Source organism: Nannospalax galili, unplaced genomic scaffold (genome assembly GCF_000622305.1).
Source record: "Nannospalax galili isolate Female #2095 unplaced genomic scaffold, S.galili_v1.0 scaffold113, whole genome shotgun sequence".
In the NCBI taxonomy this organism is placed as follows: Eukaryota; Metazoa; Chordata; class Mammalia; order Rodentia; family Spalacidae; genus Nannospalax; species Nannospalax galili.
In genome coordinates, this window is record NW_008335444.1 from 6,358,998 (window position 1) to 6,381,195 (window position 22,198).

General features: G+C 46.5%; 1 protein-coding gene across 2 annotated transcripts in view; it reads left to right on the forward strand.

Annotated features, from left to right (window-relative positions):
- The window catches only part of Ppfia4 (PTPRF interacting protein alpha 4), a 51,961-nt gene extending 35,253 nt beyond the window's left edge, over window positions 1-16,708 (forward strand). The window contains exons 24-30 of one of the 2 annotated variants that reach the window (XR_607176.2): window positions 1,097-1,272; window positions 6,779-6,876; window positions 7,433-7,608; window positions 10,769-10,837; window positions 13,928-14,105; window positions 14,294-14,402; window positions 14,649-16,708. Coding sequence is in view for 1 of the 2 variants with exons in the window: in XM_008830343.2 (XP_008828565.1) it covers window positions 1,097-1,272; window positions 6,779-6,876; window positions 7,433-7,608; window positions 10,769-10,837; window positions 13,928-14,105; window positions 14,649-14,698 (747 nt within the window). In the remaining variant the exon portion in view is untranslated. The remainder of the gene's footprint in view (window positions 1-1,096; window positions 1,273-6,778; window positions 6,877-7,432; window positions 7,609-10,768; window positions 10,838-13,927; window positions 14,106-14,293; window positions 14,403-14,648) is intronic. The other variant, XM_008830343.2, reaches the window with a different exon arrangement.
- The last annotated feature ends 5,490 nt before the right edge of the window (window positions 16,709-22,198 follow it).

Genomic DNA, 22,198 nt, shown 5'->3' on the forward strand with positions numbered 1-22,198 from the left:
GTGGAGGAATCTTGAGAAATGTTATGTTAAGTGGTTTCATAGAATTTGTTGAAATTCAAAAACAAGCAAAGCTAATAATCTTATCTAGAAAAAGTATACACTAGTAATTTGTAAAACCTTTCTTAGAGTAGAATGGTAGGCAGAAAACTCAGTGTAGCCATTTCCTGTGGGAAAGACAGTGGAAAATGGGATGGAGAGGACAGGGCAGAGGCCTTGCTGATTCTGAACTTGGATGCTGACCACAGAAGACAACTTCATTTTCATGCTTGGTAATGAAAATATGTTATACACAATTTTACATATATCAGCATGTAAAATTTCCTTTTAAAAGAGAACAAAATGGAGCTTTTCAATTTGAAAACATCAAGCAGGGTAAGGGAAAGGTGGTTGACGGTTGCTGTCAAAGCTGAAGCTTCCTAATGAGGGGTGGCCAGGAGCCTCTGCTACCCACATCAGGAGGCAACAAGTCAGTGCAGGCTTCTCAAGCGAAGTGAGAGTATGCATGGGGACGTCAATGGAGGACCTGAAGAATTCTTAAAGCAGATGGACAGACTTTAGGGAACCACTGAATATTCAGGCACAGGCTACTGTCCCTTACTTTTTTTTCTGTGTTCAGCTAACATTTTAGTCATCCGCTGGACTGTGAGGCCAGCCACTCTCCAGAGCAGGGCTGTTATCCTTTCCAAATCCACTGTAACATGGTCTCTCCTCTGAGCTAAGTAGGCTTGAGGGTAGCTGAGAATGAGGGAGGCAAATTGGCTACATACCACTACACATTGCCTTCCAGAGTTGGCGGCAAGAACTTTGTATCCTCTGCTGCCCAGACACTTGCTCCTGGTCATTGGTATAGACAATTGATGCCTCCATTGATGCCTGGGTCATTTTGAGATCTTGAACTATTTCTATTTGAAATCTCCTACTTCCGTCACTACTAGCCTCTTAGGGCAAAGAAGCTGAAATGTTATTGAACAGCTGTCCTTTCCACATGGGTAGAGGGTGGATTGGTATTTCTCCAAAACAGACATACCAGCTGTACTGGATGGCACTGCCTACCCCCCTCCTCCCACTGATGGCCTCCTCCTTATTCTGTCCCCAGACCCTGGCCTATGGAGACATGAATCACGAATGGATTGGGAACGAATGGCTGCCCAGCCTGGGGCTCCCCCAGTACCGCAGCTACTTCATGGAGTGCCTGGTAGATGCACGCATGCTGGATCACCTCACCAAAAAGGACCTACGGGTCCACCTGAAGATGGTGGACAGCTTCCATCGGTGAGACAGGCTGGAGCCAGGACCACCTCCCTTGCCTGGACTCTCTTCCAGCCCTGGGGCTCTGTCTCTGGGAATGGAGGGACTCCTTGTTTCTGGGTGGTAACAGGTCTCCCATGTTGAATTCTTGTCTCTTTATGTAGTTATTTCTAGTTAGCATCATCTTTGATATTTTCTCTTACTTCTGAATTTCCTTGTTTGTTGTTAGGCTTGTTGTGTTAATCCCAAGAAGACTAACAGTGAATCTGGCATTCAATTTAGATTTCTTATTTCTTCCAGATTGAGGGGTATATTAGATATTTGTCTTGTTGCTGTGATAAAATTCCCTGACAAAAGCAACCTAAGAAAGGAAAGGTTTATTTTGATTCATAGTTCCAGGGTACAGTCTGTTGTGGTGAGGAAGTCAAGCTGATAGGAGTAAAGCAGCTGGTCACATTGCATCTGCAGTCAGGAAGGAGAGGGAGTTGAGTGCTGGTGCTGGTCCTTTTATGCAGTCCAGGACCTAAGCCCTGGGAATGGTGCTGCTCATTTTAGGACAGATCTTCATACCTCACTTAACCTAATCAAGATAATCCCTCTGCTATATGGCTAACCTAATATAGATAACTACTCACAGCCATGCCCAGGGGCTTGTTTTCTGGATGATTATGGATACCCTCACATTGACAATCAATATTAACCATTTATAAGTTTTTCTCTGTGATAAAACACAAAACAACTTACTGGAGAAAGAATTTATTTTGGCTTACAGTTCCAGAGGAATGGGGTCTACTGCGGAAGGAAAGATATGGCAATAGGTAGGGAAAGTGTGGGGGAAGGAGCAGGAAGCTGACTGATCACATTGCATCTGTACTCAGGAAGCAGAGAGAGAACAGGAAGTGGGGCCAGTCTATAAAACCTCAAAGTTGGGGGCTGGAGAGATGGCTCAGTGATTAAGAGCACTGGCTGCTCTTACAGAAGACCCAGGTTTGATTCCCAGCACCCACATGGTGGCTAACAACTGTCCATAACTCCAGTTCCAGGGGAATCCAATGCCCTCTTCTGGCTCTGTGGGCATTGCATGACATGGATGCACTTACACACATGCAGGCGATACTCATACACATAAAATAAAAATAAAATATTTTTTAAAAAGCCTTCAAAGCCACCCCCAGTGACTTACTTCCTCTAGCAGACTCCACCTCCTAAAGGTTCCACAACATTCCCAAAAAAGTACCATCAGCTGGCAACCAGGTATTCGAACCCATGAGCCTATGGGAAACATTTCTTGTTCATACCACAGCATCATCACAAGGACAAAGGGATTACTGGGCCTTTGCATCTCTGATGGGAGCCCCTCAGTTTTGGATCTATGTCCTTTTGTGCAGAGTATCACTTAATCCTTGTGTTCTCTTGGCTGGAAAGATCTTTCCCAAGCTGGCAGCCTTGGCAGAATTTGGCCCAAGATACATTTTGTTTGGCCCACACATATTTTAAAAATCATGAATTGAGTTGCTGGTGTCTTAACAGTAGTTTCTATATAAATTTCTGGAGGTCTTGTTTCTCTTGAAAAATGAAAAGCACTGTGAGCACACTGCATGGAAATAACCAACCCCGCCACCCTTCTTCCCTCACTTGTAGTGCCTGTCTGGTCCCAATAGGTACCTGAGCTGGAGAGGGAGGTGGCTGGTAATGGTTTCAACAGTTGACCACTTCAGGAAGTCCTTCATTATCCCTAGCTTTAAGTAACACAGGTTGCTATTCAGGCCAGGGCTTTGCCCAAGTAGATAATGAGATAGCAGGTGGCACTGGGTATGTCTCTTCAAGTTCCCTCAGGACTTTACAGACAACTTCTAATTGATACACCATAGAAATTTAAATCTGGACAGGATCTAGTTAGTCTCTTCATGGATGAGGAAACTGAGGTATAAGAAGAAACAGTAGCTTAGGGATGATGACAGAGCACATGTGGAACCAAGTCTGAGGACCCAAGTTCTGTGCTCTGGCCATCCACTGAAGTTTCCTGTCCTGGGCCCCTCAGCCTTTCTGACCTCAAAACAACTTGTGAGGGCTTCATTGAAGGGAAGCCGTGTCCTCTTCTGCCTTCTACCCCTCAATGTGGCTGAAAGGGAGCCTTTTTGACTCTGCCTAGGAGTCTGCCAGGCCTAGCTGCACTTGTCCCCTCCTGGGTGATAAGCTGGGGAGACGGGCTATTCCTCCACCAATCTGGCATGTGCCTTTGGCTGCTGGAGAATACCTTCCAGTCTCACCAGGACTATGGAAGCTTTCTTATCAGTCCCACTTCTCTGAGTCAGGAGAGAAGCCAGCCTGCCACAGTGCTGAAGCCCAGTGCTTTGAGTTTCTGAGGCATCACCTACCATGCATCTTGCCTCTGCTGTGGACTGCCTACTTTCTACCCACCTTTCCATAAGCATGTTTTTTTTTTCCTTTTTGGTGTTTTGGGACAGGGCCTCAGCAGCCTGGGCTGACCTCAGGCTTGTGACATTCCTCCTGTCTCAGCCTCCCAAGTATAGGCATGAGCTACCCACCATACCTGGCCTCAAAAGTATGTTCTTGTTCCTGGATTCTTTTTTCCTTTGCTTTGTTTCAGTGCTCGGGATGGAATCTAGAGTCTCACACCATGCTGTTCAAGCATACTACCACTGAGCTATAGCTCCAGCCACCCACCCTCCTTTTGTTTGAAACGGGTTCTCATGTAGCCCAGGATGGCCTTTAACTTGCTATGTAGGATGAACTTTTTATTCTCTTACCTCCACTTTTAAATTCTGGGATTACCAGAAGCCACTGAGCCTGGCTTCCTCAGCCCTTTCTGTATTTTGAGACAGGGTCTCACTAAGCTAGCTGGTTTTGAACTCATTCTGTTAACCTTGAATTTGCTATCCTTTTGCTTAAGCCTTCTAAGTAGCTTGCACCACTACATTTGGAAAAGTTCTCTTTTTTTTTTTTTGTTTTTTTTTGTTTTTTTGAGACAGGGTCTCCCTGTAGCCCTAGCTGTCCTGGAACTCACTATGTAGACCAGGCTGTCCTGGAACTCACAGAGATCCGCCTGCCCCTGCCTCCCGAGTGCTGGGACTAAAGGCATGTGCCACCATGCCCAGCTCGAAAATCTCTTTTAAGTCATGATTTAAAAACATCTTTTTAAAAATATTATTTTTATTTTATGTGTATGAGTGTATTGCTTGCATATATGTAAGTATATGTCATGATTTTGTTATGTGTATGAATATATTGCCTGCATGTATGTAAGTGCACCGTGTTGTACAATGCCTGCGGAAGATAGGAGTTGGATCTCCTGGAACCGGAGTTACAGACAGTTGTTAGCTGCCATGTGGGTGCTGAAATTCAAACCTGAGTCTTCTACAAGAACAGCCAGTGCTCTTAACCACTGAGCCATCTCTCCAGCCCCCATAAGTCACGATTTTTATGACAAGAAAGAAACATTTAGGTTCTTAACTTTAAACAGAGGCAACAAGTCCAAGAGAGGGTTGGTAAAAACCAACTCACTTAGCCAGGTGGTGACATAATAGATTGACATCCTCACCTTTTGACCCAACTCAGTGCTTTTCCTTGGACCACAGTGTTCTGTTGTTTGGATGACTACCTTCTAACATACAATAATCAGAACCTCCATTGTAATAGTGGCCTATTTCTGAGTACTTCAGATGTTCCCATCCATTCATTGTCACTTTAAATTCTAAAAAAAAAGGTAGGACCCTATCTTACACATGCCCAATGCCCTCAGCTAGTGTGTGGCAGCACTGGCATTCAAACTCAGCTTGACCTAACTTTAAGAGCTTTATATTTTTGCTATGCTGGACGACAGCTTTGTAGGTCATAGGAACTGTGGTAAAGATGACAGTGAGATTGATGCCAGGGGTGTTTCCCATCATGGACTGATGTGGTTATGTCTCTTCATAGTCATCTAAGGCTTCAAACAGCATCTGAAGCAATAAATACATGGCTTGTTCTGAAAAGGCTTCCTAGAAATGGTGTTTCTAAGCCATGATTGTTCTAGGCAGAAGGGCTTCCTGGGTAGAACTGAGGGGAGAGAGCAGTCTATGTAATTTAATCTCATAAAGCAATGACCTCCATAATAGCCAAAAGGCATTGGAATTGTAAGGAACTTTATGTTCTTTTGCTCTATGTAAGACAAAACCCCCAAAGATAGAAGGACAGTGTGGTGTTACAGTGGCACAAGGACTCTTATGTTTGTCCCAGTATAGAACAAACCATCTATCTGCAGGCATTCTGGTGCTTAGTCACTACTGTGGAAGTGCTGTAGGGTTGAGTCCTAGATTTGGAGGAACTTGGATTAATGGCTGTGGGATTCTCTGCCTAGATTATTGTTTATTCACTGCTTGTTATGACCTGGTACTCTTTAAGTATGCTTAGTAATTTATGTAAAGTTTCATTTAATCATGATGCATTTATAGAGTGCCTATGTTGTGCTAGGGACTTATGACCAGTGGACAAAACAGTCTCCCACCCTCATGGAACTTACATTCTAACTTGGTGAGACAGTTAATGTTCTAGGAAAGAATTAGACCAAATTAATGTGAGAGTATGGAATGGAGGTGATGATGCAGTTTAAATCTAACAGAAAAGGTGACTAGGAAGTTGGACTGAGCAGGAAACATTTGAGGAAAGACTTAAAGGTGAAGGGGTGAGCGGTGCAGAAGATGGAGGAGGAATGTTTTAGGCAGAGGGAGCAGCCAGTGCAAAGGCCCCAAGGCACTTAGGCCTCAGAAACCTGCTGTGTGTGAAGAACAACGGGTGTGTCAGTGTGGCTTCAGCAGAGAAGGCAAGCTGGAAAGAGGGTCTGACAGGTAAGGGAGCAAATTCTACAGTATCTTTAGACCATCGAAAGACAGAGTGAAATGGCAATATGATGTGGTGGTTGTCTTTATCATTTCAGGGCCTGCAGAGAAGGGACATGTTAGTTGCATCCAAAGAAAGCCCTTTCATCCATCAGGCCCTTTGCTAGTTCCTTTTTGCTGTAACAGAACACCAGACATAACTTAGGAGAAGACAGATTTATTTTTGCTCTTAGTTTCAGTCCATTTTGATAGGGGAAGGCGGGAGTGAGAAGGTCTGGGCTCCCAGGCTCGCTCCTTTTCCCTTTTTATTCTATATGGTCCCCAGTCTGTGGGATAGTGCTGCCCATATTCTGGATGGGTCTTCCCTCCTCCCTTAATCCTGTCTGGAAATGCCTTGAAGAAATGCCCAGAGGTATGTTTGACTAGGCACTTCTCCACTCAGTCAAGGTGACCATCAAGGTTAGCCTTCACAGGCCCCTCCTAGGCTGAAAGGGAGGGTGTGAGGTAGCTGAGAGAGGGAAGCAACCTCAGATCATGTGCAAGCCCTCATAGCAGAAGGAGCATGAGGGGCTGGGGTGGGGGTGTGCTGGATGCAGTGGGTCTGGTCCTACACTGGCTGGTGCAGAATGTGGGGCAGGTGGGCAGGAATGTGGCCCTACCACAGCCCTGGCTCAGGGGCTCTGTGCCTACAGAACCAGCCTTCAGTATGGCATCATGTGTCTGAAGAGGCTAAATTATGACCGGAAAGAGCTGGAGAAGAGGCGGGAGGAGAGCCAGCATGAGATCAAGGGTAAGCTGATCAGACCTGGGAGAGCTTGCTGGTGCCTGGCTTGGTCCCAGTGAGCCTCAGGGAAGACCAAAATCTGAAAGGGGAATACAACCCCAGCCTGTCTGATCAAGCACATATATATAGTCCATGTCCAATCAGATATGATTCCCCTTCCCCCAGACAATGACCACAACCAGGCAGATGTGACCCCTGGGAAGATACTATAGACCGATATGCTCATAGGAATTGGTGATCTGGGTGGGGTTGGATAGGAAAGAGGGCTTAGGACTTTGAAAGTGGAAAGAATAAGGCCATTCTGACCTGAGGTGAGGGGATGACCCATGCTGGAACTCCAGGAAAAAGTGTGTTTTAGCCTGGCAGAGATGGAGTGAGATGAGCCAGTTCAGCGGGAGTCAAGATGGCAGGGAGGACAGAAGATATGGGAAGCTGGGATGGCATGGGAGCTAGAGAAGAGGGTGTCTAGGACCCTGAGTTTAGAGGACTCCACTTCTGCACTTAGAAGAGTCTGGGACTAACTTGTTTCTTTTTTCCCCTTTCTTCCCTCCCCCATCCCCAGATGTGCTGGTCTGGACCAATGACCAGGTGGTTCACTGGGTGCAGTCTATTGGGCTAAGAGACTACGCGGGAAACCTACATGAGAGTGGTGTACATGGTGCCCTGCTGGCACTGGATGAAAACTTTGACCACAACACATTGGCCTTGGTCCTGCAAATCCCCACACAGAATACCCAGGTAGCAGCCGTACATCAGTCTTTCTCTCTCTCTCTCTCTCTCTCTCTCTCTCTCTCTCTCTCTCTCATCCATCCTTAGAGCTTTCCTAGAGTCTATCTCAAAGGGGACTGTGCATAGCCAAGGCTTCTAGGGAATATGTATCCTTCACATGCAGATAATGTGATAATGTGTTTTTCCTCACATTCTTGTGGATAACTTCAGTTCCTCCCACCCTGTTTCATAGCTGAGACTCAGAACTTTCCTTTTCCTTAAATTGCTTCTTTGACCTGACTTTTCATAAGGAACCAGCCCTGGACCCCAGAGGGACCAGAGAACCCGTATCTTTGTCTGCCACCCTAAGGATCTGCTCTTGGGCCCCAGGCTTCAGCAAACTACACCAGTGAGCACAGCAAATAGCCTCTCCATACCAGGATTATGTCTGTCAGCTCAAAAGATTAGACATCTCCTTAAATTACATTTCATACTTATTATAGAGCTGTTATTTAAGAATATATCTAAATTTTCTTGACCCTATTTATATTTTTAGCCTTTCTAACTTCCTGTGGGTAATGGATTCTAGAAGCACTAACAGTTGTGGAAAGTACTTCCAGATTTCATTTGTCCTAAATATGATTCTGCCAGGTTCCCCTTAGGAAGGAACAGTCACTACCTCACAGTTTAGGTTTGGTAAGGATTTTTATATCTGACCTGTTCTCACCTTTTTAAGAACTGTGAATTTCATAAACTCCGATTATATTGCTTCAGGCTGGGCCCAAGCCTTGTCTCTGCAGACAGAGTGGTTTTAATTCTTTTAGCCTTCCCTCTTGTGGACTTGCTGCTGCTGCTGATCATTTTAGCTGCCCTTGTCTGGACTGTTTGCAGCTGTCAGATTGCTTTTGAAATTCAGCTACTAGCTGCATGGGCTATTCTGGGAACAGGCACTTTTGGCTTGAGGGAAGGTAGGACTGTGTTGTCTCCTGGTTCTGGGTGGTGTTGGCCTTGGGGACAATGGTAGCATACAGGCCCAGAATGTCTTGTAGGCTCTCTGCCTTGATCCCTACTAACTAGTCAACACAGATAACATGGGACCTTTTTTTCTAAGAAGAGCTTGGATTTTCCCTAAAGGCAGTTTCTTTACACTGGCCCACCTCCAACTTTATTTGCAGGTTTCCTGCTTACTCACATGGCTCCAGGTATCTCTGAAATTGATACCTGTTCATTTCACCTTTCCCTACCCAGAAGATATTTGTTTTTTAAAATGTTTTATCATTTTACTTTTTAAATGTGTATGCATGTGTTACCTGCATTATGTAAGTACACCTGTGTTGTGCAGTGCCCACAGAGGTCAGAAGAGGGTGTCACATTCCCTGGAACCGGAGTTACAGACTATTTTTAGCCACCATGTGGGTGCTGGGAATCGAACCCAGGTCCTCTGCAAAAGCAGTCAGTGCTCTTAACCACTGAACCATGTCTCCAGGCCTCAGAAGATATTTGTGATGTTACTAGGCTTTTCCTTTCATTTCTAAGACCTAATGACTAAGACTATCCTGATAGAACTCTATGGTTGATGTTTCCCCTCAGAAATAGGCATTCTCTTTCCTTTAAGTCCTATCTCAAGTGCATATTTCTTACTTTCTTGACCTGTTTATTCAGCTACTGGAGGAGGTGATATCTGACTAATATGGAGTCCTTCATTGACAGTGGTTGAAAATATCTGGTGACAGAAAGTTTTGAAAACCTTCCTTCTTCTGGCAATTTTCTTTCTTTCTTTCTTTCTTTCTTTCTTTCTTTCTTTCTTTCTTTCTTTCTTTCTTTCTTTCATTTGTTCTTTCTTTCTTTCTTTTTTTAAGGTTTATTTATTTTTATTTTATGTGTGTGCGTGTGCCTGCATCTATGTATGTACACCATGAGCATGTAGGTGCCACAGTGGCCAGAAGAGAATGTTGTAGCCTCCAGAACTTGAGTTACAGGCAGTTGCAAAGCCATTCATCGTGGCTGCTGGGAACTGAACCTGGGTCCTCTGTAAAAGCAGCAAGTGCTCTTAGCCACTGAGCCATCTCTCAGCTCCTTTGGTAGTTTTCTCAATGAGTTAATTTCCGTGAGGTCTAGAAGAAGCCTCTGTGTGCCACTCAGGTGAGGGCCCCAATATCCATGACTGAGTTTGTGATGTGGAAGCTTGTCAGATGAATTTAGTTAGTCCTAACAACTTTTGCTCACCCATGGTGTGCATGCTTATTTCTCTTCTTCCTCCCTCACCGAAGAGTAGTCAGCCATGATTTTCCCTTTAGAGACAAAATATAGGTCTAATTTATTTATTTGTAGAAAATTTCATACATTTATTCAATGTATTTTGATCACATCCATCCACTGCTTCCTTCCAACTCCCCCTTAGTGCCTGCCCTGCCTTCCTTCCAACTTTATGTCTCCTTTGTGGGTTTTTTTCTTTTTTGTTATTAATAACCCTCTGAGTCCAATTAGTGAAAAGTTCTTTTTTTTCTAATAGGTAAACAGTATTCCATGATCTTGTTTTTGAAATGACATTTCCCCCCAATTTCCCCAATAGGAAAGAATCCTAAGGTTAACAGTTTGACTTCTAGTAGGATACTATTAGAGATTTGCTTGAAGGAGTCGTCTCAGAAAGGTGTGTGAGATTTCCAGTGGGCTAAAGGCACTAAAGACCAGCCCCATCTCTACCCTTGGACTCTGGGAGACAGTTGAAAGATGGCATTATGGGGGTGGGAACGTGGCAGGTGAGATGGCTCAGGGGGTAAAGGTGCTTGCTACAAAGCTGTGTTCAGTCTCTAGTATCCACACGGTGGAAGGAGAGAATCAACTCCCACAAGTTGTCCTCTGACCTTCACACATTAGCTCATGTGCATGTGCCTCCCCCCAATGCAAAAAAAAATGAAATAAAGAAAGATGGGGCTAGTGAGATGGCTTAGCAGGTACCGGCACTTGCCACTGAGTCTGACAACTTGAGTTCCATCCCTGATGGAAAGAGAGAATCAACTCCTGCAAGTTGTCCTCTCACCTCCACAGTGCATCGTAGCAAATGTTCTCTCTCTCTCTCTCTCTCTCTCTCTCTCTCTCTCTCAATGTAAATTTAGAAAAGAAAGTTTTCACAAAGTTTGTTAACTATAGCCCTTCTCAACTTTCTTCCCTCTTACCCTATGGTTTTCAGGCCCGGCAAGTGATGGAGCGAGAGTTCAATAATCTGTTGGCCTTGGGCACAGATAGGAAGCTGGATGATGTGAGTACCTAAATGTGAATTTGGGGCCTTGGGGACTTGGTCATTGTTGACTACTTGGATTGAGGTTCATGAGTTCTACCCCCTGGCTGATGAGTGGTGGACTGGCCTAAGGGGAGGAGAGCCAGAAGGGATAGGGGAATGGTAAGGGTTGGGGAGGCAGCCTTGTTGGGCATTAGTGGGACATGGAGGAGTCTCTATGAAACTCCTTTCTGGTATAAAAACAGAAGGCCTGTATGCTAGACTTCTAGCATTTTTCACTTCCACCTCTAGGCCTAGCAGTCCTGACCATGCAGGGTCAAAGTCTTTCCCACAGGCTATATCTTTGCGGTGATTCCTCAGTCTTTGTGTTTTAGACCTCATCATACCTTTCCTTGCTCAGTGAGACTTTGGCCTGCCCTCTAGTAGTATATTTGAGGATAGATGCTCTGTTGAGGTCCTGAGTAGCAGCTCTGCTTTCTGTTCTTAGGCCAATCTGAACACATGGCTTAGACTTTTAACACCACAGATCTCTTTATAACTTCACTCTTCCATCTACTTGTGCATTAAAGCTGTCCTCTCAGCCCTCCTGTCTGCAGAAACAGCCTGTTGACCTTGATTCTGTCAGGCCTTCCCTTTGGGTTCAGGGAAGACCCTGATGTCCTGAGCCATAATGCACCCTGTAAAGATACCTGAAGTCACAATCTGGCCCTGCCACTACCTCCCTCTTCTTCCTCCCTACTCATGTTCCTGTCACCAACCTTCCTTGACCTTGCCAGTCAGGTCTGCCTTAGCTGGCTTGGCTCCAAGCAAGTCAAGAGCTCAGGGCTGGTGAGATGGCTCAGCAGGTAAAGCATTTGTTGCACAGGCCTGATGACCTGAGTTTGATCCTTGGAACCCATGTAATGGTGGAAAGAGTGAAAAAAAAAAACTCCAGAGTTGTTTTCTGACCTCCTCACACACCATGGTACATACACTCGCACACATCCCATATACATACACAATGGTAAATAACAAAAGTTAAAAAAAAAATCCCAGGGGGCTGGAGAGATGGCTCAGTGGTTAAGAACACTGGCCGCTCTTGCAGAGAACCTATGCCAGCTCCACATGGCAGCTAATAAACATCTGTAAGTCCAGTTCTAGGGGATCTGGCACCCTCTTCTGGCCTCTGTGGGCATCACATGACATGGGTACACTTACATGCATGCAGACAACACTTATTCACATAAAATTAAAATAAATAAATCAAACAATTCTTTTAAAATTGTCCTCAAGCTTGAAAAAAAAAGCCCAGATTTATTTTTAGTTTCTCCATCTTCAGACCCTGCTAAACTAAAGAATGAGACTCCTGCACAGTGTCCATTGCTATCCATTTATTTAACACAGGGTTTTGAGTGCAAACAGTATTCCCAGACACTACTCAGGAGCTGGGGTTACATTGTTTGGAACAACAGCAACAATGAAATTGTGTTTTTTGTCCCTGTGGAGCACAGAATTTGATAGAGGGAAAGGAGGAGAAAATAAACAGACTAGAGGCAGGAAGAGACTAAGGAGGCAAGGAAAGGGGTAAGGGGAAAGAAGTAGTAATGAAGTAATGTAAGTCCATGTAAAATGTTTCTGGGACAAGTTCTATGACAGAGTGCTACCCTGATGCTATGACATTACCAGAGCATTTGGCATCCCCAGGGCACAGACAACAAATCCTAAGGGGCTGGAGACAGGTAGAGTTATTGAGGCAAAAATGGGTTAGTTGTCTCTGTTCTGCTGGTTCTACTCAACCCATGTCCTGGGGGCCTGTGCAGTTCTGAAAACCCTGGGTGAAAAGAGATGAGGCCTGGTCACAAGGGAGGGAGATGTGGCTCTGAAGGGTGAGGTGGGTGGCCTGTGCAGTAGGCATCCTGTGGGGTTGTGGCTCTGGCACCTACTGGCAGAGAGCCACTAGGAGACCTAGTTGACATTAATAAGGGGTGCCCACTATGTCCTTTGGAGGAGCATGTCTGTGGTCATCTGCCTGACTCACCACTGTCACAGTATGCCCTGATCCCACTGAGTAGGTAGCCTGAGAAGTAGGTGGGGCAGATGTTGGGGTTGCCATTTGACAGATAAGAAAACTGATACTCAGATAGCTACTTTCTTGCCCATTGGTAAGTAATGTGGCCAAGAGTTGTGTGACACTGTTGCTGGGGAGCCATGAACAAATGTCTGCTCACCCCAGATAGGGAACTAACAACAGACCAAAGTAAGGATACCACTGAAGTCCAACTTGTTGAATCAGTGAGTTTATTGGGGTTACTTACAGAAATGACTCAAGGACAGCTGCACCACCAAAAGCCCACCCCCGAATGAGTGACAGCTCACAAAAGCTGTAAACCTGGAGCGCATTGCACAACTTACAGGGAGCTTAACAGGTTGGAGGGTATCTCTTTGAGGCAGCTCCAGCAGTCGGAGCTTTCTAGGCAGTTTGTCTTGTCTGAGAGTATCTCTCAGCAGCCCTTACTGCTTATATACTTGTGAAACTATTGAGTTATTCACTTTCTGAGCTTTGGGAGTTTCCTGGCAGGATGGAAGGTTTCACTTCCTTTAGAACATCCATGTCTTTTAAGGAGCTTTTCTCCAAGATGGAATGTTTTATTGTGGAGGAAATTGATACACAACACAGAGACAGCAATGGCAATCCAGATGCCATGGCTCCTGACAGTGCTTTTCTAGTATACCTGGTGGAGGTCCCGGAAGGATAGGAGAGCAGTGCTGGGACTGGACAGTGACTTCCCATGGGGAACCTGGAAAGAGAAATACCTTGAAAGAGCATTGCGAAGTTCAGTTTGCAAAGGCTGGGGTGGGACGGTAACAGGAGCTCAGCCTGGAAGACAGATCTGATGGGGGACCTCCTCCCTGACCCTGCATAGAGACAGCCAAAGACTCACAGGCCGGTGGAAGTCATTCACTTCAATTCCTGATGTATTCATTCTACAAGTGAAAAAAAACAAACCAAGGGCCGGAGAGAGGGCCTAAATAGTACTCCTAGGGTCAACCGCCACCGCCCTCCCCTAGCAGGGAGTCGGGGTGGCGATTCCAGTCCGATCCCTGTGCCTCTGCCTGTCCCTCTTGGCGCAGGGGGAAGACAAGGTGTTCCGTCGAGCACCCTCTTGGAGGAAGCGTTTCCGGCCCCGGGATCACGGCAGCGGAGGCATGCTAGGCACCTCTTCCGAAACCCTCCCGGCAGGCTTCCGCGTGTCCACGCTCGGACCGCTGCAGCCGCCTCCCGCCCCGGCCAAGAAGATCATGCCAGAAGGTGAGTGATGTACTGGCCGGTTCTGAGGCCCGCCCTGCACCCGGGGGCCGAGCGGCTGGAGAGGGCCAGGCTGGAGGCCAGCTGACGCTGCACTAACGCTGCGGGCGCCGCTGCCCGGCAGGCCTTGCGGGGACCGCGCCACTAACCCGCGCTCTGTGTGTTCTCCCGCCGCTGCCGACCTCTGCCAGCCGGGACGGCGGGGGCGCAGAGACTGGAGCCCTCTACGGTCCGGACCTACTCCTGCTGACCCCCCACCCTCCCGCCCCGGGTCTGACGGGGGTGCGCCCCTGGCTCGGGGTAAGTGGGCCCGGCTGCGGCTGCAGGTGTGCGGTCTGCCCTGGCCCGGCTCGCCCTGTAGCGCCCTGCGGTGGCCGCACCTGCGCTGCCCCGCGCTGCTCCCGCCTAGCTCGCACTGCCCGGCTTGCCCTCCCTGCTTCCTGTGCAATGGGTGCCTCGCGCTTGGCCGCATGCTGCACCTACCCGCAGCCTGACCCTCAGGGACCGCCTGGCACTCACGGCGCACCGCCTCTCTCTTCTCTCCAGCTCACTCCCACTATCTCTACGGACACATGCTCTCCGCCTTCCGGGACTAGCCACGGCCGGGGTCGGTATCCTCCTGGTTTCGCAGGCTCAGCCGGCTATGACCCCTCCTGCTTGTTCCCTTTCTTTCTCGGCTCCCAGTCTTCTCCACGACTTTCCAGTTGCCCCGGATCTCAGAATATACTGATCCACCCCCTCGGCATCCCATTATCCGAGTCCCACTGAGTGCCCTTTGTAAGTCTCTAGTGGTTATGGTCAGGGTCTCCTGTGTGTGGCGGCACCCAGGTTGTTGGTGCTTGGGATTCTGGGGAAGGGAGAGAAGGGAAGCCCTGGGTGAATGTGGCGTCATCCTCTCTGTTCTAGGCTTAGCTTGGTCTAGACTATAGATTCTACCAGAACCAGGATCTTGGACTAAAGCCTGACATGGCCCTTCCAAGAAAAGGCCACTTCAGTGTCTGCCCTGCTTGGGCTAATTGGCCTTCTGGTCTCTTCCACTCTGAGTGCTTTTGGCACCCCCCTCACTCCCCCAGCATCATTTCTTCCCCAACTTGTCACCAGGATTTTTGGACCTGCATCTAGGTCTTGCTTGGGACCTAAGAGGGGTATAGAATGCCCCAGGCTCCCTCAGGCCCATGAGACCAAGAGGAGAACCAGGGAAGACTAAGGTAGAAACTCTGGGCCCTGACTGGAGCAGAATCCCAAATGTGAGGGAGAAAGGGACCCCAGAGCTTTGGGCCAAGGATGAAGGTGGGGAAACTCCCTTCCTTGCCTAGTTAGAGGTTTAGGCAGGCAAATCAGAAAGAAAGTTGTTGGCCTTATTGTTCCCTAAGACCAAAGGGTAGTGGGAATGACCTCCAGCTCCAGCCTCAGGCCCAGGTGGAGCTGCTGCTGGGCTGAGTGGGTCTTAGGCCTGAAGCAGAACGGATTTAGTTATGAGCTGCTGGCTCTGCCCTGAGGAAGAAAATGGCTTCCTCTTCAGTGAATCATATCCCAGGTCCAGGAGAGCCACTGTGGAAGAAGGCAGTCACTCCTGCTTGGCCTTATGGCATCCAGTCCTCCTTCAGAATTCTTTGGGGGTTCCTGGGCTGGCTACTCAAATTCTTGATCTCCCCCGCCACACCATTTTAATTGCTTTCCCTGACAGCATGGTGGAAACAGGACAGAGGAATTCAGGCTCTGATAGGCATATTCCTTCTTCATCTATTTCTTCACCTATGGAGGGTCTGAAAGCTCAGGACCTAATTTCACGGTGAACTGATAAAACTTAGTGCTTCATGGAAGCCAGAGGAAATGGAACATGCCTGGGGTTGTGTTTGTTGGAGATGGGCAGTATAGTGCCATCCTACAGGTGACAAGTAGTTGGTTTGCCCCCTGACCCACTGGCATTCTGAGCAGGGCCTAGGCTAGCTGGTGGGAAAATGAGCCAGAACACCTTGTCTTGAAGGGGTTTATTGTTGCTCAGTAGAGGAAAGCTTGGCCAATAGTGGTGACTGAGGCAGGCAACCACCTGTCCTTACACACACTGTTTCTGTCTCCCTACCAGTCAGGGTGCTGGGAATGGAGATGAGAAACTGTTGAGTAGAAAGTGAATTGGATAGAGAGAAAGAGCCCCTGTTCCTGTGTAGTGGATGCTGGGGTTAGAGTGAAACCTCAAAGCCCTAAGATGGATGGAGTTGAGCACTACAAGGCCACCATTCTCCTTCTAGGGACTCTCCATGGGCTAGCTATTGGCAGAGTCAACCATGCCTTTCCTCCACCTTGTAACCCTGTCATGGTTGCCATGTCATAGGCAGCAGGCGAGGGAGCTAGGTACATTCAGGGTCAGCAGGGAGGATGGAGTAGAGGAATCTGCATGCAGTGATGGAAGGCTGCTGTCTGGTGTACCCCTTGCCTCATAGTCAATTTATCTTTTTTTCCTTTGGAGTTACCAGTGACCCCAATCCTCTTTGTCAGTCTCCTGTGTCTCACCAGGTCCCTTCTTAGTACTGTATTGGCTTTGTGCACAGGAGTGGGTGTGTGTGGGTGTGAGTGGGTGTGTATGTACCAATAAACAACCTGGTTTTAAGACAATGTAAAAATGGCCTCTGGTTCTTTTTTAAATGTTCAGCTCACCTGCCATGCCCAGCATCTTTCACAGATCTTAGGGCTGCTGTACTCTGGGAAGGAAGTGTCAGAGATTTGAAAATACATAGGCAGTAGCCTTCTATTTAATATATATTCACAGGGTGATGGAAAGGTAAGTGTTGGCATGGCTTGTACCAAGAGTGTACAGGACAAGATGAAGGGCTGAGGAGCTTGCTGTCAGACTTGGTGGATTTTCTTTCACCTTTATCCATCTGCCCAGGTTTACTCTGCACCCTTTCATACTGCTGCTGCCCAACCTCATATGCACATCCCTCCACTCTTTCGGCAGCTCCCTACCACTCTAGTCTAGGGTGCAGGTCCTCCTCTGGGTGGCCATAAGAAGCTACTCATGTTTTGGCTCTTGGCCCTCTCTTCCTGCCAGTTTTGTGTCTGCCTATCTCAGAAATGTTAATGTCCACACAGTGCCCTCTCCACAACACAGCCCAATGCCTTCTTTCCTTGCCTTTGCAGCACAGTGCCCTCTCCACAACACAGCCCAATGCCTTCTTTCCTTGCCTTTGCAGCACAGTGCCCTCTCCACAACACAGCCCAATGCCTTCTTTCCTTGCCTTTGCAGCACAGTGCCCTCTCCACAACACAGCCCAATGCCTTCTTTCCTTGCCTTTGCAGCACCGACCCTTCAAGAGTTCAAGTATCTTCTGGGAGGTAATGGCTGCCTCCCCAGTAGAATTAGGTACCAACATTCCTCAGCTCCATGTTTTACACATGTTTCCCTGACTGTCTCCTCACTGGGCTTCTATGATGCCCCTTAGGTCAGTCTCTTTGATTTCTACATCCCCAGGTATATATACTTGAATGATTTGATTGACTAACCACATCTTGGAGAATTATTGAAAGGATTAATATTAATAAAAAAGGAAAATCACTGAATACTGTTGTGTCCCAGACACTGTCCTAAGCACTTAGTTTGCTCCTGCTGTTATTTTTTTTAAAAAAAAAAAACCTTAGATAATTTTATAATCAACAAAAATATGTTTCAAGGTGTTGGAGTCTGAGAAGTCCAAGAGCCCTTAGAAATAGCTTTTTCTCAAGGTGTTCTTCCATGGTGGAAGGGACTGAAGGGCAAAAGGAACTAAATAAACCATCCTCCCCTTTATAATCCCATTTGTGAACATATAATCTTATGCCCTAATCACCTTCCAAAGGCCTGTTAATACTGTTATATTGAGGATTAGACTTTCCTTTTAGATTTAAATTTTTAAAAATATTTTATTATTTTTATCTTATGTATATGAGCATATTGCCTGCATGTATGTGAGTGCACCCATGTCGTGCAGTGCCACGGAGGTCAGAAGAGGGCGTTGGATTCCCCTGGAACTGGAGTTAAGGACGGTTCGTAGCCGCCATATGGGTGCTGGGAATCAAACCCAGATCCTCTGCAAGAGCAGTCAGTGCTCTTAACTGCTGAGCCATCTCTCCAGCCCCTCCTTTTAGATTTTTAACATTTATTTATTTATTTATTTATTTATTTATTTATTTATGTATGTTTGTGTCCGTGTGAGTGTATATGCACATGTGTGGGTGCCCATGGTGGCCAGAAGACACATGGATCCCTAGGAGCTGAAGTTATAGGCATTTGTGAACTGCAGGATGTGGGTGCTGGGATCCAAACTCTGGTCCTCATGATAGCAGCAAGCACTCTTAACTGCTGAACCATCTCTCCAGCTTGGGAATTAGGTTTTAACATGAAATTTGGAGTGATCTAAACATCCAAATCATAACACATACTAAAGGATTAATATATTTAATTTTTACAACCCAGTAATGTATGATCATTGCCATTTTATAGAACAGGAGACTGTAAGGCAGAGATCACACACTTGGTGAGAGAGAAGGATTCCAAGCCTACTTCTGATTCCAGTGCCATGTCCTTAACTATAATCTGTCTGGTAAATTCCTAACTCAGTGCCAAGAGTACTTGACTGTAACTTGCTGCTTTTTCAAGAGCACCTTGTGATTTCTCCAGATATCCCAGTTCTCTTTCTCCAGCATCTTTGTCTGTACCACTAAGGTGGCCCTTGGCTCCTATGAATCATCCTGGGGCCATATTTTGCTCATCTGAGTGATGGACCCCTATCTATGCAGCATGGTATACTGCGCAATCTTGTATCCTTTCCATAGTCAGTGGTGCCCAAACACTGATGGATGGAGCAAGAATGGCAGAGTCCATATGTACAGGTGACAGGAGGACAGCCCAAGAACAACTTAGGCAGAGCCCAGGTAAAGAGAGGTGAGAAGGTGAGTTGTCTAGTGTCCACAAGCCTCTCGGTGCTCCCTCCTGTACTCTTCATGGTCAAAGACAGACCTGCTGAGCTGTAGTGACCAACTGGCTACAGGAATGAGATCTGAAGGGTTCCAGAAAGCTACAGCTTTCCAGTGTTGCCAGCCACGGGGGTGCAGAATAAAGAGCTATCTTGTGTAGAAATGTGACTTTGGTGTTAGACATGCTGAGCCTGACATAAGACCCATTGCTTCTTTCAGTTTCTTCAGAAAAGAATCTAGTTTTTTTTTTTTTTTTTTTTTTTTTCTAAAAAAAAAAAAAAAAAAAAAAAAAAGTGTGAGCGTGCTGGACCGTAAAAAAACCCCATTTTTTTTTTAATTTTTTTAAAAAAAAAATTTTTTTTTTTTTTTTTTTTTTTTTCCTAGAATGCTTTCCTTTGCTCCCTCTAGAAATAATCCAAGCAAAGTGAGAGGCAGGGAGTCTGGGTCTGGGTGGTCATCTATGGCTGGGGAAGATAGGGGAGAGATACAGCAGGGTCCCTATGGGGTGGTGATGTGGGTTCCTCCCCAGGCCTGAGCTGGGCTTACTTAGCCAGTCTCATTTAGAGTGCTACCTCCTCCTAGGCTTTGGTGCTCCAGCCTGAGCCCAGAAACCAGGAAGCTAAAGAAGCCCATAGGACATGACATGTTGGGGATAGTAGGGTGGCATTCCATCCATGAAACAGGCACCCAAGTTGAGGGGGCACCTCTCCTCTCACCCTCTGTTCTCCCCCCTCCACCTTCCTCTCCACTTGGCCCCAATTACCTATGATACCTGAAGAGCTGCTTACAGAAAGGTTTTCCGGTCAGCCAAGTTAGATCCTGAAGTTAGATATCTAAGAGTGTTTACTTGAGGCCACAAATAGTGCTTGGAGCATCCTATAATTCACAGTAATTAGCTAAACATTGAGAAGTCCTACTTCCATATTAACAATTGGTATGCCAATTTCAAGTAATTCTTATCTTTTCATTCTTGTGGGTCCTTAAAGTTCATTAACCTAGTTTGATTTATTTTAGGTACTTCCACTGAAGAAGCAATCTAATTTCCCTAAAGAGCTCTGCCTCATCATTCATTAAATTGAGTCTTATATGTAATTCTATTGTGGAGGTTGAGGATTTGTTAATTTAAGGAAGTTCTTATGCTTTGATGACTGTGCTGGACAGCTTTAATTGTCAACTTGATACACCTGGCTAGAGGGAGCCTCAATTGGTGAATTGTCTCCATCGGACTGGCCTGTGGCCATGTCTGTGGGGCATCTTCTTGATTACTGAGTGTGGGAGGACCTAGTCCACTGTGGGTGGTGCCGCCCCTGGGAAGGTGGGCCTATGTTATATAAGAAAGCAGTTGAGTGTGGGCCAGGGGAGCAAGCCAGTAAGCAGCGTTCCCCCATGGCCTTCCTTCAGCTCCTGCCTCTAGGTTCCTGCCTTGAGTTCCTACCTTGGGCTCCCTCAGTGATGAACTGTGACCAGGAGGTGTAAGCTGAATAAACCCTTTCCTTCCCAAGTTGGTATTGGTCAGAGTGTTTTGTCACAGCAATGGAGAAGCAAACTAGAACAATGACATTCTGTGAAAATAATATTCTGGATTCCTATATGGCAGGGTTTGTTATTCACATTTTAATATTTTATTTATTATTTATTTTATTTTAGTTTATGTGTATGAGTGTATTGCCTGCATGCATGTGAGTGCACCTGTGTCATGTGATGCCATAGAGGTCAAAAGAGGGCATTGGATTCCCCTGGAACTGGAGTTAAGGATGGTTTATAGCTGACATGTGGGTGCTGGGAATCAAACCCGGGTCCTCTGCAAGAGCAGTCAGCTCTTAACCATTGTGCCATCTCTCCAGTCCCAGTTATTCACATTAAAAAAATATTTTATTTATTATTTTTATTTTATGTGTATGTGTGTTTTGCCTGCATGTGTGTAAGTGCATCCATGTTGTGCAGTGCTTTTGGAGGTCAGAAGAGGGCATGGGATCTCCTGGAACTGGAAGTATAGATGATTTTTAGACACCATGTGGGTGCTGGAATTGAACCAAGCTCCTCTGCAAGTGCAGCCAGTGCTCTGAACCACTTACCCATCTCTCCAGCCCCTCATATTTGTTTTTGAACTTGAGGACTTAAAGACTGGAATTACACCTGACAATGCAGGGATCTGTTGACTCTAATGCCCTCTGCTATGAGTATGAATATGTACCCCAGTTTTCAGTTGGCATAATTGAAGGCAAATGGGCTTTAAAACTATATCCAGCAACTGCAGTGCCCATGAGCTTCTTGGTGTTGAGTACCCATCCTCTTGGCCAGCCCTGGACCCATAGGAGGGGACTAAAAAGACAAGGAATGGGCAGGTCACAACTGAAGGCAGTGGGGTGGTATCCACCATAGAAGGTTTGGAGGCATTGGGACAGAAGAAATGAATCTGAGTGGGAGAAGAGCCCCTTTTGGCTGCATAGTTGAGTATTTTGGTGGTAAGTAAGGGAGCACACTAGATAAGTTGTGGTAGAGCAGGTACCTCCTTCATCCCAAGGGCAGAGGGTCAAGGCTAGGTTTAGATCTTCTTCGGTCTCTCCAGGATGGGAAGACAGTAAACCGAGTGACATGAACTCAAAAAGAAGAAAATCCCACAAACTGGATGATTGCTTACTTGAGACAAGTAAGGCCTTGAGGAGTCCTCTTTATATCCTCTCACCCAGGTTCTCTGAGGCCCCACTGAAGCATCTTTCCTACTCTATCCCTTAGGTAGAGTAGTGAGGCAGGGTGCTGCCCCCTCCCAGGAGCAAGATCAGGAGGGCAGTGGGGGAGGCACCCAGCTGAACCAGAGCAAGTGTAGAAATGGCCGCCAGTACCTGCTTTGCTAAACTGGCTCAAGTTGGCTGTCCAGAGCCCTAGAAAACTGAAGGGGGCCCAGAATGCACTGTGCGCTGAATCCTCATTCTGAGATGAATAATTTGCAGTAAGCCGGACATCCCCAAGCAGTTGGAATTAATAAAGTTTAAGTAGGTTTTCTTGGTCCGTTCCAATTCTTGCTCCTTTTAATTTGTTAATGCTTATGTAATCTTTATCCAAACTCTTTGCTCTTAGTTCCCCACCCACCTCCCCTTAGGAAGCCAGTCTTTGAAAAAAAATAGCATCCCAAATGATGAGAACCC